The sequence below is a fragment of the Trachymyrmex septentrionalis genome, unplaced genomic scaffold (assembly GCF_001594115.1).
Source record: "Trachymyrmex septentrionalis isolate Tsep2-gDNA-1 unplaced genomic scaffold, Tsep1.0 scaffold44, whole genome shotgun sequence".
Lineage (NCBI taxonomy): Eukaryota > Metazoa > Arthropoda > Insecta > Hymenoptera > Formicidae > Trachymyrmex > Trachymyrmex septentrionalis.
The window spans coordinates 2486476-2501031 of NW_017305611.1; the positions used below are offsets into that span (position 1 = coordinate 2486476).

General features: G+C 32.1%; 1 protein-coding gene across 1 annotated transcript in view; it reads right to left on the reverse strand.

Moving 5' to 3' along the window:
- Positions 1-5140: 5140 nt before the first annotated feature.
- Positions 5141-14556, reverse strand: part of LOC108751316 (sodium/potassium/calcium exchanger 6, mitochondrial-like) — a 10538-nt gene continuing 1122 nt past the window's right edge. The window contains exons 3-11 of the mRNA XM_018491418.1: positions 13284-13609; positions 11248-11328; positions 10727-10846; positions 9913-10239; positions 9354-9472; positions 9065-9218; positions 8440-8795; positions 5484-5559; positions 5141-5400 (exon numbers count right to left, since the gene is read on the reverse strand). Coding sequence (XP_018346920.1) covers positions 5141-5400; positions 5484-5559; positions 8440-8795; positions 9065-9218; positions 9354-9472; positions 9913-10239; positions 10727-10846; positions 11248-11328; positions 13284-13609 — 1819 coding nt within the window. The remainder of the gene's footprint in view (positions 5401-5483; positions 5560-8439; positions 8796-9064; positions 9219-9353; positions 9473-9912; positions 10240-10726; positions 10847-11247; positions 11329-13283; positions 13610-14556) is intronic.

A 14556-nucleotide genomic window follows, 5' to 3' on the forward strand; every position in this document is an offset into this window, starting at 1 on the left:
GAGTTAAAATATTGCCACTATTGAAAAAAAGTGAAAAATTTGCACATTTTAATAACAATGACAGATTTTTACTCTTTTGGAGTGAGATTCACTCCAAAAAAGGAATAATATTACTTTTGGAGTGAATCTCACTCTCCCCTCCAAAAAAAAAAAAACAGTGTAAATCTTATTCAAGAGTCCAAATTTTTCACTCTTTTTTAATAATGGCAGTATTTTAACTCTTTCGGAGTGAGATTTCACTCCAAGAAATTTAGAGAATATACATCCTTTTTTATATATTATACGTATATAGAGAACTACCACTGAGAGAGAAACGTATATCTCTTCCTGCAACTAGTTTGCAACATTAATTAGCTTTTGACCACTGTCTTGTGGTCTTTAAACATTTGTGTATCTCAGTGTTCCGTAAAATTTCCAAAGTCACATCCCACCGACTTGGGAAATGCGAACACATCGACGTCTCCGTTTACCAGTGGCGTCGACTAGTCGTAAAAGTTAGCGAATCTGATAGCAGTCAGCTCCGTAAAGCGTTTCCCGATTTGATTCCCGTACAGCTTTTACGAGCGGACGACCTCCCCTCAGCATCGTTCCAATTTCGAATCCTCTCGATGACTTCCGAGATACGAGCGAGGAGAAATTATCGAAAAATCACATTGCAAAATTTAATTTTTTAATATTAATTTAAAAAAAATATTTGAACGAAACAGTATGCCGAATATATACCGGAGTTTTATTAAATGTTAGATCCATTTTGGAATGAAAAATATGTATCTAGGACAAATATATAAACATAATATTTAAAAATAAGAATTCAATTATCGTTAATAAATTACACACTAATCGCCAATATTCCAACGATATATTCTTACAAGAAATAATAATAAAACTATTGAGTAACTATAAAACTATCGAGAGCAGACTCTTACAGTTAATCTGATTGCTCTTACGATATTTTTCGCTGAATTGGGGGCTTCTTGAAAGATTATGCTTGCCCTTATTCTTTCTCTGAGACTGGGGATCCTCCTATCTCTCGCGTTCCCCTTTATTCGAGGCAATTAATACATCCCGCTCGTTTCGTCCCAACTGTCGACTTTCACCGGCGTATCGACTTTCCTCGTTTATCTCCGTCATGAAACTATAAACTATGGTCCCCGCGGCAGCAGTGAAAATTCTATTTCCCGGTGGAAAACACGAGCATCCTTAGCTGAGGCTGCAGCGCTGTGATGCACTCATTGGCGAATCGCGTTCCGCACCTTTAGGATTATCATATTAAAACTGACGTTTACGTAATTCGCGATATCTCGATAGAAATTATTCTTCCGAACGTAGAAAGTGAAAAAGCCAATGAGAATTAACGCAATTATTAATGCGCCAAAAAAATATATATTTGTTCACATACAATTAATAAAAAATGCAAATTGCTACGTTAGATTTATTTTTCAGAGCTCTCTCCTCTTTATTTTATATTTTTATTCTTTCAAAGTAGTTCCGCAACTCAATGTATCATTGAGAAATGCAAGACATTGATATATAAATGTAATCAAAAGCGTGCATACATCAAACCAAAGTATGTGAGTTAAGTGCTTATAACATACACATAACACGTAATCTCAGCAAATCTTGGAACTCTTTCCTTAAAGTTATTACTTCGCTTGCTCGTAAATATATTTCCCAATTTACTCGCTTGATATAAAGGGTTTTGGAATTGGCGGAGAGTGAACGCGTAATGTTATTCGCCGTGAAATTTGAAGTACACTTTTGTCAACGAGAAGCGGCATTAGTTCACATCGGCAATCTCCCACATTTTCACAAAAATAAGTTGATTATATTTCTTGCAAAGCATTGCTACTTTCTGCCAATTATATATTCATATTTTTCAATTAACTTAAATACACATAAATTGAACATTTTTAAACTTCTATCTTCTTTTTTTTTCTTACAACTGTAAATTGCGCAGTTTATCCCAGGTTATCCCGTGCGACGTAAACAGTTTATCACAGAAGATTAAAATTATGTCAATAAAGAATATTCTTGTGCTAGTTTCATATTAATTAATATCGAATACAGTATTTATGCTGTATATTATCCATTTCACATTGCTTTCGTCAGAATTAAATGACTAAATTGTAAATTATTTTACATTTTTTATTATTTACCATAAATACACAGAAAGCAGAAATGAGAATTATAATCCATATATGTACATTATTGGCAATGCAAAATTTTAAGTTATAAAATATTGTTATTGATTATCGATGCATATTTGCTGCTGAGTTAACAGCGGCTATTATTGTGTTATTTTTCGTGAAGCGCGTGGGCACGAAAATTAAAATGTATTCATTCGTTACATATAACGACATACGAGATTTTCGGGAATACAGAAACGACGGGATAATAAAATCAGGAAATAGCAATGTTTTTTGGACAGTTAGCGGTATCGAGCCGTCAGAGCGATAAGCCATCTCGGCCCTCTATTAAATTCTACTGCGAGTCACAAGAATTTATTTCTACTATTTCAAGTACTGTTCGGTCGATTTGTTTTTGTTTAACAGCAATACGACCGATTATCGATTTTTGTATGCGTCAACGCATTCAATGCCCAATTGTTTCACGTTATCCTGATATTATTGCTGGGATTGCAATTCTGTTCAAAATTAGCTGCGATTGCATTAATTCTGTAGCTTAACACATAGATACATTTTACATGCACATAAAAAATTACGGATATACCTTCAATAAATTTTTACTTATGCACATATGTTTTCTCTTTATTTTATTCTGTTTAAATAACAAATTTTTAATCTATTATTAAATTGAAATAAAAAATTGTGCATGCAAAATGGGAAATAATTTTGCTTAGTAAACTGTGTGAAAAACAATTTCATTCTATCACTTATCTTTTTATTTTAAGTCAATATGTATTGAGCATTTCAACGACTAGTTCCTGTGACAACAAGCGCAATTTTGTCGATCTTTGCGATCAGACCTAACGACCACCTAAGTATTTCTCGATTTCACCATTTCTCTCTAAAGTAGTATTTGTTACTATGATCTTAAATGCCTGTTCCCTTGAGCTCAATATCGTTAACGCTATTTTTCTCAATTCTTCGCATTTTGCGCAATGCGACTACATTGCATAAAATGCAGATGAAAATTCGCAATTCTTATATTAACTTTTACATAAAAAATTGTTTTGTCTTTTATTTACCTGATTCATTCCACACATTTTAATTAACGGAACAAAACTCGATTAAATATTAACGAGTATAAATACAGAAAAAATTAATCTCAAAATTGATTTTAAAATATATCTGCAAAGTTTGACAATTTATTTTAGAATTATTCTGTATTTTTGCAAAAGTTTGTTTGTCTTTTTAACAAAAAGTATAAATATGCTATTTCAAAATACAGCATATCTGCCTGTATTCGGCAATTTTTGTTATATTCTGACCTTTATATACCATACCTTATTCATTGACGACGGTATTGTGTAGTGTATTGATCTTTCAGCAAAGAGATTAATTTTTTTCCGGATATCGGACAGTCGAGCTGTGTCATCAACACAAAACATCCGATACATAACGCTTGGGAATAAAAAATGTTGGCGAATACGATACCGCTGCTAACATCAGAAAATCAATTTCCAGTTCAGCTACCGTCAATAATTCATGAAATCGTGATTCAGCAGAATCCGGACTACCGTCTCACACGTACCATGACCTTCGTACATCGAAGTCTAAATTTCTTGTAATGCCTGAATTATGAATTCCATCAACGTATAGAAAGTTGTGGCGTATAAGCAGCAATGCGCCACAACTCGTCATAAATCATTGACGTAAATCGATGTAAACCGTAAAAACCTAGTAGTATTGGTCTATCTCATTCGAATTACGTATAAGCATGCAGTTTATCATCGCCATTTCCTATTTGGCTGGCGCAAGTAATATGGGCATAATATCTCACAAGTATAATATATTCTATCTGACTACAATATATATTTCCCGGCAGAATATCAAACTTCGCGAAATGGAGGCTGAGATCACTTGGCGGAGGTAAATGAGAGATGAGACCGTTGCAATGTGTATGTATCATATCGAGACATATCAGTTAAATCTTGTTGCCTTCACGCGGGGGAAAATTCTTTAAACATTGCATATTGCACTACGGTGTTATATAAACACGTGAATAAATATGTCCCGGCAATGTACGTACAATTTGTGCATTTTATTTAATTTTTGGACCGAAGCGCACATTTGTGCAAATCATTGAAATGTATATGTAACAAATGTCTGCAATGCTGTAAAACGTTATCGTTCGTAGCACGCATTAACGCAAGAGTTAAATCGAGCGGAGCATATGCGACATTGTCGTTATTGTCGTTATTTTTAACTTCGTACAAATATATACGCAAGGGTGCTGAATAGCGTAATAATTTTTGTAAATTCAATATATAATAAAACTTAGCTTGTATTGCAAATTAATATTTTAAAATTAAATTAGCATATATATACTGTTATATTATTACATTTTACCGATTTTAATACTAACTTCTCATTTATTAAAAAATTTTTATAATTATTTCCACGAAATAATTTATTTGTATTTATTTATATTTATTTGTATTTACATTTAACTTGATCTCTTTCTCCTCCCTCCCTCTCTTCTCTCTCTCTCTCTCTCTCTCTTTCTCTCTCTCTCTCTCTCTCTCTCTCTCTCTCTCTGTTATATATTTCTCTATCATGTGTGCGTGTGTACACATATATGTTTAATTAATGAAGTGATAGTCAATTCAGAAGCGAATTAATTAATCTAAGATAAAAAGTGAATTGGAATTATTTCTTGTCATTTTATTTAAAAATCCTTAAAAATCCAATGAAATACGAGTAATTTAGATTAAAGCGACATGTTATAAAGTATCTCTTTTAAAAATGGGACTTTTTTGTACTGACGTGATATAAAAGTGCTATAAGTGAAGCTGCAATCGAACATATCTCTCGAAAGTTATTTTGCGGTGAGAATAAAAACTTGAACGACGGCAAACACGAGACAGATATTACAGCAGCGTTTCCCTTTAAAGTCCTCCAGTCGAATTAATGACAGAAGTTTGCCGGAAGTAATAACGGTGCCGCGGATACTTTATTTAGTCTTGATATCGAGCATCGATTGGAGGTTTCATAGACCTCGATGCCATCAAAATAAAAGTAATGTTATACATTATAGTCGGGCATCCGAACTTTATTGAGTTCCCGAGCGTTTGAGAACATTCAGAATAAGTAGATAATTTATGATATAAACCACGATTATCTATCGTATACTTTATCATATGCGAATTAATCACATATGTGTGTATATATATTACATATATGTATATATGTATACACACAAAAATATTATATGCCACTTTACGTAGGCACATGTTTAATTTTGATTAATTAATCGTCTGTTAGCTGTTAATTCCATATCCGCCCATGATTAAACGATACCTGCGCTGTCGGAGAGTAATATAATACCATAAATGTTACACGAAAGTAGATAATTGATATGTCGACGAAGTGTACTCTGGGCAAACGTTTAACATTAAACTACATTAGAGTTCACTGCCACGAGTACTATTTTAATATGATGTTTTAATACATGTAAAAATTGATGATATTTTTTAAAAGAGGGAGAGAGAAAGGATTATATACTTAAATAATTTAATTTGTTACAATTTATATTTGTGCGTTTATTAATACTTTTCTCTCTTTTTATATTGAAGCAGAATTATTTTCATGTTTTTTTAAACATTATGAATAGTAACGTATCTATAGACGTTACAAAAAAAACGATAATGTTTCTTTCTTACGTTGCTCGATTTGGTAATGTTGAATATTTTCTGCGTTTGCTACCCTTGAACGAGCGATCCGGATGAGAGGGTCGTTAGCTCGCGTTGGCACGGAAGAGGCTAGACAGGAATCTTATCTACGGATGCTGGGCACCGATCCAGTCTTTCGTCTAGACGAAAGGTCGACTCTAAAATATGGTTCGATAAAGTTTTCTTTACTTTCAAACAAACTTATTCAATATTCGTCAGCAAATTTTCGTTTCATTAAAAAGTAGGATACTTGCTATGAAAATTTATCTTCGATATTGTCAATGACTAATATAACACAAAAATAATCAGAAAATGCGGTAAAAAATAATAGTGAGCTAAATATATAAGGAAGTCTATATCTCCAAAAGACAATTGTCCGCCAACTTAATAATAGATTCTTTCTATAATAGATTCTTAATACTTGTTCATTGACTTTTGAATACTTAAGAACATTTCATGTAGAAGGAGAAAGAGAGAGAGAGAGAGAGAGAGAGAAATATAATGCTATAGCATTACGTTTCAATCTGATATTTCTGATACTTAATGTTTTTTAAAATATTTTTTTTTATGTTTTTAATGGAACATTCTGTTATATAACGCTAGTAATTGATATGCTTTTCATTTTAACGAAATGATTAATTTGATCAAGATAAATATTTAACTAAATCCTTTATGTATACTTTTTGCTGACTCTTTTCAACAACGTTCAACAACATACACTTCCGGCAAATGTTAAATGGGGTGTATATTTTATATTGATGAACATTAATTGCACACAATTAAATACTATTTATGTATATCGGGAACAACAGGTGTTGTCGCGCCTATACATTCTGTGCAACAAATTAATTGAGAATAATGAATTAACTTATCGGATGCGCAGATTTTGTCACATGTCAACCATGCTGTAATCAAAATTCGAAGCTCAGAAACAAAGATGACACTCATGTAATTTATTGTTATACATTGAATTGGAAAAATTGATTTAAATGGTGAAGATAAATCTCTTTGTATTCTTCCAACATACAAATATCAAAATTCAAAGCTTAGAAACAAAAGTGATAACAAGTATAAATACATATAACTTGAATCCGGTATATTGACTTAAATAGTAAAGATAAATCCCTTCGTATCCTTTCAATATACATAAAGAAAACTATTTCGTGAAGTCTTTGCTGAAGCTTCTTCTCAATAATAGGTTCTCTTTACGTACGCAGATACTAACATAAAGGAGATCCAAATTTTACAATGGCAAAACTTTGGTCTATCTCCCTCCTTGTTCATCGTTCTATTGGTACTTTGATAGGGCAAAAGGGAAGGTAGAGGTTTGGAATTAAACTTCGCGTAAAGACAATGGAGATCTATCTTGGTACACACGTTGAAGGAGACTAGCAGGAGCAATTCTCCGGCAATATCTGTAGCAAAGGAGACAGAAAATGGAAAAGGTGTGGAAGAGGTCGAATAACGTCAATGTTACATCTGTTACTCTTGACTCCCTTCTATTTTCTATAAAAGATATTCGACGAAAACTTTTCTTTTGTGTATGTTTGAACATGAAATTTTTTTAATTGTTAAACTTTTATTATGTGGCCATAATTTTTAATTGTTTAGAATTTTGAAATGTTTGTTTTAAAAATTGATGTTTTGTTAACATAAATTCTATATGAAATTAACTAAAGAATGTTTTATCATCTATTTTTTTTTCTATCAATGAGAAACTTAAGTGACTACAAAATTAAATGACTAATTATTGCGAGAAAAAATATAGATTATTTAATATTTCTATTGAAGATTATAAATCGACGATAAATTTGTCAAAGAAGACTTATTTCAAGACAATATGACAGAAGTGGGACACTCTCCATGACATGATCGATTAAACGGATGTATACGTACAGGCGAAGGCAGATATGAAAGGATAAAAATAATTTTACGTCCACTTTTTTTATTGCGTTTGAATGAAAATGAGAAACGTGGTGTAAGAAATGTTTGCACATAGAAACTATGTCCCTCACCTAATAACGGATTCAATTACGAAGGTCTATGTAGCACTTGAAGTTACCATGATATACGGCGCAATGTAAAATTTAAAACTGACGCATACCAAGACTCCTAACCGCCTCATGACTTGTGGTTTCCGTTTCGGCGTTATGGTGGCCATACTAACCGGTTTCGGTCGGAAACGGGACACCTCGTTCTCTCTAGGGAAATGTCTAAAAACGACCTGACGTCGCTCGCAGGCCCGTCTTTTCCTTCGCGTATATACCCGATGCCCGAACGTTTTCCTACGAAGCTTGCCTTCCGCTCCATGTTAAAAATGCATCTTTCCTCTTATCCATATAATCTTGACTCATTTAACATAATTCATGAGAGATGCACTTTTCCATATTTTTTACTCTTTACTCTACTCTTTTTACTCTTTCATCTTATCCTGCAACATTAACATTGTGAAAATAGAGGAAAATAGGGGATGATTCTCAACTAATTGCAAATAGATTTTTATTACTTTGCATTTATATACATAATGGTATAACTACATATAAAAAAGCAATACGTGAATGTCATAGATAGTAGTAGCCTTATACATCAGGTCTGTGATCAGTGCCAAGTGGATGTATAACGTGGAGTTCGCTTAATAATTGTATGAGAATGAAAGCAAAGTAGATTGAATATAAGAGACCGCCGTAAGAGAAACGTGCGATAGCTCCCGTGATGTTCAGGTAAATTATAGTAGCTACTAGTGAGCATAGGAGAAAAGCTAGACAGCCGGGTGCCATATCGCTGATCCTAATCTTGGTGTGTTGTTCAGGATCAGTGGCTGCAGCGATGCCATAAGTCAGCCCAAGTCCCAGTAGAGTGTTAAACATTGGCCCGCCGAAACAAGCTGCATATCCCATGCGTGGAAATCCCCGTCTGGCTATAGCGACGTTCGCTATTAAATCTAAGCAGTGATTTAGCTGATATAAATATTTCGAATCATTAATGACAGAATCATTTAACGAATGAAACATTAATTGGAAACTTCTAAGAGATATAATTATCGAAAAATGTCATAACGTCACGATTATTACAATTTATGTTATATTGTTTCTTTTATCGTATTTGAAAAGTTAATTTAAGAAAGTACAATCTTGTCAATCTATATTTTTGGTTGCCGTATACATTTCTTTAACTTAAAAAAAAAAAAGAAACATTTTTCATGTTGCTCACCTCCGATGCTGTTTCCCCATGCAAGAAAAGTGATTCCTAGCATGGCGTCAGATATACTGCATGCGTATCCTATGCATTGGAGTACTGCCATGACTTCTCCGGCCACTAAATAAACTGTCAACATGGCAGCCAAAAATCCCAAAAATGCAAATACCTGGAATATTATTAATTCTCAACACATTTGGCTATTAATAAACTGTCGAATACAGATTTTTCGTATATTTGAATATATAGTAGATGGTTAAAAAATTCCTACCATCCGCACAAGAGACGAAAGAAAAGTACTCACATTATGAAATTGTGGAACACGATCCGCGTGCGTCATTAGAAATACAATTACACCAATTATGGTACCGACAACGAGGAATAATGGCGTCAGCGGCAAATTGCCAAAAGTCGTTCGCCAAACTGCAATAAAACAGTTAAAATGAAATTGAAGTTGAGTGGTACCGGCTGTTATGCCGGTACCACGTCAAGTGTCGATATGACGATTATGCATTATTGACTGCTCATCTGGATTTCACATCTATCGTTTTGCAATGGAGGATATTACGGAGAATATTTCTGTAATATCATGGAAAATTATTCACAAGAAGAGAATGAATGGAAGAAATATTAAAAAGCAATAAGTAAAATCTTTAATATTTTAATAAAAAAATAAATGTCGGTTATATCTTTTTATCTTCTGTTTTAAATAACTTTTCAAGAAATACATATATGATTATCAAGTTAAAAAGCATTTCAAAGTTCACAATTTAATTATCTTAAATAGCTTATTATTAATGTACATGATTTATAATTATCTATATATTATATTGTTACGAGCAGTATAAATGAATGAAACTAACCATTTAATAAAAATAGTGTTATTGTAGGTGTTACACATAACTGGAAGCAATTTAGTAGCTTTGACCACCCTTTTTTTTCAACGGTAGGATTTACGACAGGTATGAACAGTTGTAACAGTAGCATGGCGGGAGAACGTATAATCAAGACAATCTTAAAAAATATTCCCGATTTCTGCCAATCTTCTTTGCTGATTGGATTGACATCATACAAAAATTCTCTGAAAAGACCTCTTGGTCGGTCGGAAACATAGTCACTAATTTCCGGGCTTAACTCGACGGAACCACTCCGTATCTTGGCTCTCTCTAGCTCCGTAGCGATTGCTATATCTAGTCCATACAAATATATATGAGTACAAAGAAATATTGAAATTAAATCATATATGAAAATTTCAAAACAAGAACAAACTAAATCCACAATACTTAAAAACTTTGATTTTAAACAAAAAAAAAAATAGAACAAATATCAAAGATTTATTTCACTCTCATATAAAAGTATTCATTACATATTAAAAATATTTATTACACATATTTGATTACAAACTATGAGCTAAACATGCAAACGTATATACAGTGAAAGTAATTATAAAATAATTGGCAAAGAATTAGTTTTACAATTCAAGCTTTACTTGTAAATGGTTGACAACATCTTAAATATGCGAGTAGAAATCAGAACACTTTACTAGAAGTCAGAACACTTTACTTACGAAGCGGAAAAAACGCATCGTTCCGGAAAAAAATTCGAACTATTGAAAAATTCAAAAGAACTAAAGATGTAAGGATATGTGCGATGAGTCGTAAAAACGACGGTTGGTACCTAGTTTGGCATGTAAGCCAAAAGGTCGGCTTCTACCGGGAATCTTGGGAATGGCGCCTGTGTCTCTGTTCGCCAAGTAAGTATGCAGGACGTCTGGATCGGGCACACTTGGGATTCTGGCTGAAAGTACATAAGAATGTTCTCGGGGAAAGGAGATCGATACTTAGTATGGTGAAAATTTTCTATACGCGATAAGGAAGGAGCTAGTCATCTTTTTCACATTGCAGCGAATTCATGGGTTATGAAGAGAGATATTTCTCGTTTTAGAATAGAAATAGAAGTTCTTGAACGCACACTGATCATAAAATTTCGAGCATAGAAGTATCTCGGGAATATATCTCTCCTCGCGAATTAGACTTCCGCAGAGAGTAAAGTTTTATTTGCATTCGAGGAAAACATTGTTAAATGTAAACTTGTGTACTTTTTGAAAGTTACGAGTTTTCGAAATTTTACTGTCTAAAATAAAAAGTAAAAACTAAAGACTCTTCGTGATTCGCGAATCGAAGAATACCGCAACGTACTTTTCACAGTCTCCTCTCTGGTGTCATATACCTGCATTATCACGACCACCACAATGAACAATATGTAGACCAGAATAAAACCTGCAATTAAAATATATCAGCATTAAGAAGCATTAATGTCGCTTGACTCGCAAGGTTATTTCCCTACACATACCGCTAAAATAATGAATGATCCACATAATATTACGCAAAAAAACTTGATAATATCCACCTTTTCATGTTCTAATTAAAGAAAAAAAAAATCTTAATTGCTCCTTCTTTTTAATATAAAAACAGAAAAGTAATAATGCCGGGAAAAGAATTCATTTTAAGAATTTTTAATGAAGCAAATAGTAAATAGATACAGCGAAAATTTTTTACCGTGCCATTTATATTTAATTGTATATTAAAATTGCGAATTATCAAGCTAGATCAGTATTTCTCAAAGTGAACACTTCTTTTGGGATTGTTTGATTTTATTTAGGAGAGAAAATTAGACATAAGAAGACAGCAACAAAAATTGATGATACGAGATTATACATGTCATTATCCAACAAAGTATTGTATATAAACGTATACATAGATTTTTTAATAATATACTTTTTATATTATATTAATAAGAACTGCGTATATATATTGCATAAATATTCAAATAATTGGAATTTTTATTTTGTAATTTTTTAAAAATATTGATAAATGTATAATAAATTATTTATATTTTTTATTATATATAATATAGATTATCATTTTATTATTACATATATTTAAGAAGTACGGAAAATTAGAAATAATTTGATGGAGAATTAAAAAAGTAGTGGTCTGAAAAAGTTTGAGAAACACTGATCTAATAATAAATAAAAATTGAATTTCTGTCTGTTTATCTATTTACTATCGCGTCGTGCAATATGAAAAAAGATGAATCATGATATTCGACGCAGCTTTATGCGTGGCTTAATAATAGCTTCCGTCTATTCTGCTTTGTTCGGGCGCAAGATTATTTCCATAGACTTTATCCACTGCAACAATAATCCCTGTTTTCCCGGTGAAACGAATTCCTTGCCGCGGAATCCCGCAAAAATTCATCGACAGTCAGATTGCAAGTCCAGTCAGGCAGGTGGTGGAGAGAAACTGCGGCGTAGCTTAATTAAATTCGCCGAAGAATTATCGTTATTCCAGAATGAAACCACTTATGGCTTCCCGCAGATAAACTTTCTCTCTCATGACGTAATTTGGTACGTGAAATATCAATAAATTTTGCCAAATACTACTCTATATATTATTCCGATTTTTAACAAAATCAATATCACAATTTAATCACTTTGTTTAGCATTTAATTAGCATTTAAATGTTTAATTTGAATAATATAATATTATATTGTGTATAATATAACATTATGTTATGCGTGCGTGCGTGCGTGCGTGCGTGCGTGCGTGTATATAAATGTAAATATATCGCAATATTCAGTATTATAAAAATTTTTTCATCTATTAATAGTTCGCAAAAATTAGCTTAAGTAAAGTTTATGGAACTTATTACTAATATAAGTTAATCATCTATTCACTTGACATAGGATGAAACGATCGAGATCATATTTATTCTATTCTGGTATTTATGCATAAATTAGTAGCATTAGCATTCGAGTATAAAGTACGAATAATAATTAATCGTGTTTCTCTGTACCTTCTCTTACGTGAGATAATAATCGATAATATCTTATAATAATATGAACAAAAAGATACCTATATAATTTCTTTTTTGCGATACCTTTTTTGTGTATAAAACATTTTTTCCGTAATATTTATGCTTGTTTTCAATTTTCTGTCAATTGCAAGTCAATAGTATTTATAAAAATAGTAATTATAAAAATTGATGAAAACGACAAAGAAAATAGAAATAATTTATGTTTATTTTTATCGCATTTATGAATGTGGTTGTATGATATAATCGATTAGTATCAAAATGGCAACTACAGAATCTCTCGTAGCATATGGCGGCAAGAGTGAGAAAGAGTCAACCAATATTAGCTTATCGGATTCAAATAAAGATAGCGTACGTACTTATTGCCTCCCAGAGGTGAACCATCTCATCCCACACCACATAATTTATCCAGCATACAGCAACGATATAAAAACAGGCGTCCCTCATGAGAGACCTGAGCGAAACTTTAAAGGGTTTAGTTATCGCGACAGAACCGGCAATCATCGAAGTCACAAAGACACCTGCGCCGATTAATTCAGTGAACATTATTATCACTTCGTCGCCTTCCGACACGAGGGACGTGAAGATGTCAGGCGCGCCGTTTCCGAATGCCAATATTGTCACCCCTGCTATGCTATCCGATAGATGCATTACACTGGCTATTACTGCCAATGCTGGACAAAAACTAGAATAAAAACGTCGTAATGAATCATTAATGCTACTAATACTTATGTTTATATGAAGTATTTCAGTTTATCCTGTAATGAAGAATTTATTGATAGATTAACAAGACCAGTCTTGGAAAGTCAAATTAGATTTTCGATTTAAACGTTATTAAAATGGGCATTCCTTGTTTTTATTTAATTATAATATATTTTTTATAAAATTTTTTTATAATATATAATTTCTCGGTTTGTTAAATTTTATTTTTTGGTCATAACATTAAAATCTATATGTTGAATGGCAATACCTATGTAATTATATGTATAAATTATATGTATAACAACTCTATTTGGAACGTTTGGAACGTAAAGTAAAGCAATTAGCTTGAAAAGGAAGTGACATTTGAAAGTCGCTCATTTGAAATGCATACATTATTAAACTAATCCTGTATGCATTTAACATTTGCTATTTTACTGCATGCAGAGAGTATGTTATTTACAGAAAAGTAAATTTACCCTCTTAACTGAGTTTTAACTATTACACTAATTACACACATCACAGCTGAACTCTAATAAATTTAATAACATAAGAACCGTCATATTTTTATCATTAAACGCAACAAAATAAATGCTACGAAAATCTTAACAATTTTTAAAGCTATTAGGGATTTAAAAGCTGCCAGCATAAGAACAATTGAAATATCGAGTACATCTGTTCTTTACAGTTTGGTAAATCGCGTTATAAATTTACAGCTTGTATTTTATATTATTACGTTATGTTGATCTTACTGACAATATATTATTATAATAAATTTTTGTATATGTTCTCATATAATTTAACAAATTAAAAACATCGAAATAAAAGCTAATTTTTATGACAATAACGATACTTAAGTGTTTAAATACAACTAGAAAATTACGGTTTTCAGGATTCCAAAACTTTGTTATTGGATACGATTCTACAAACATG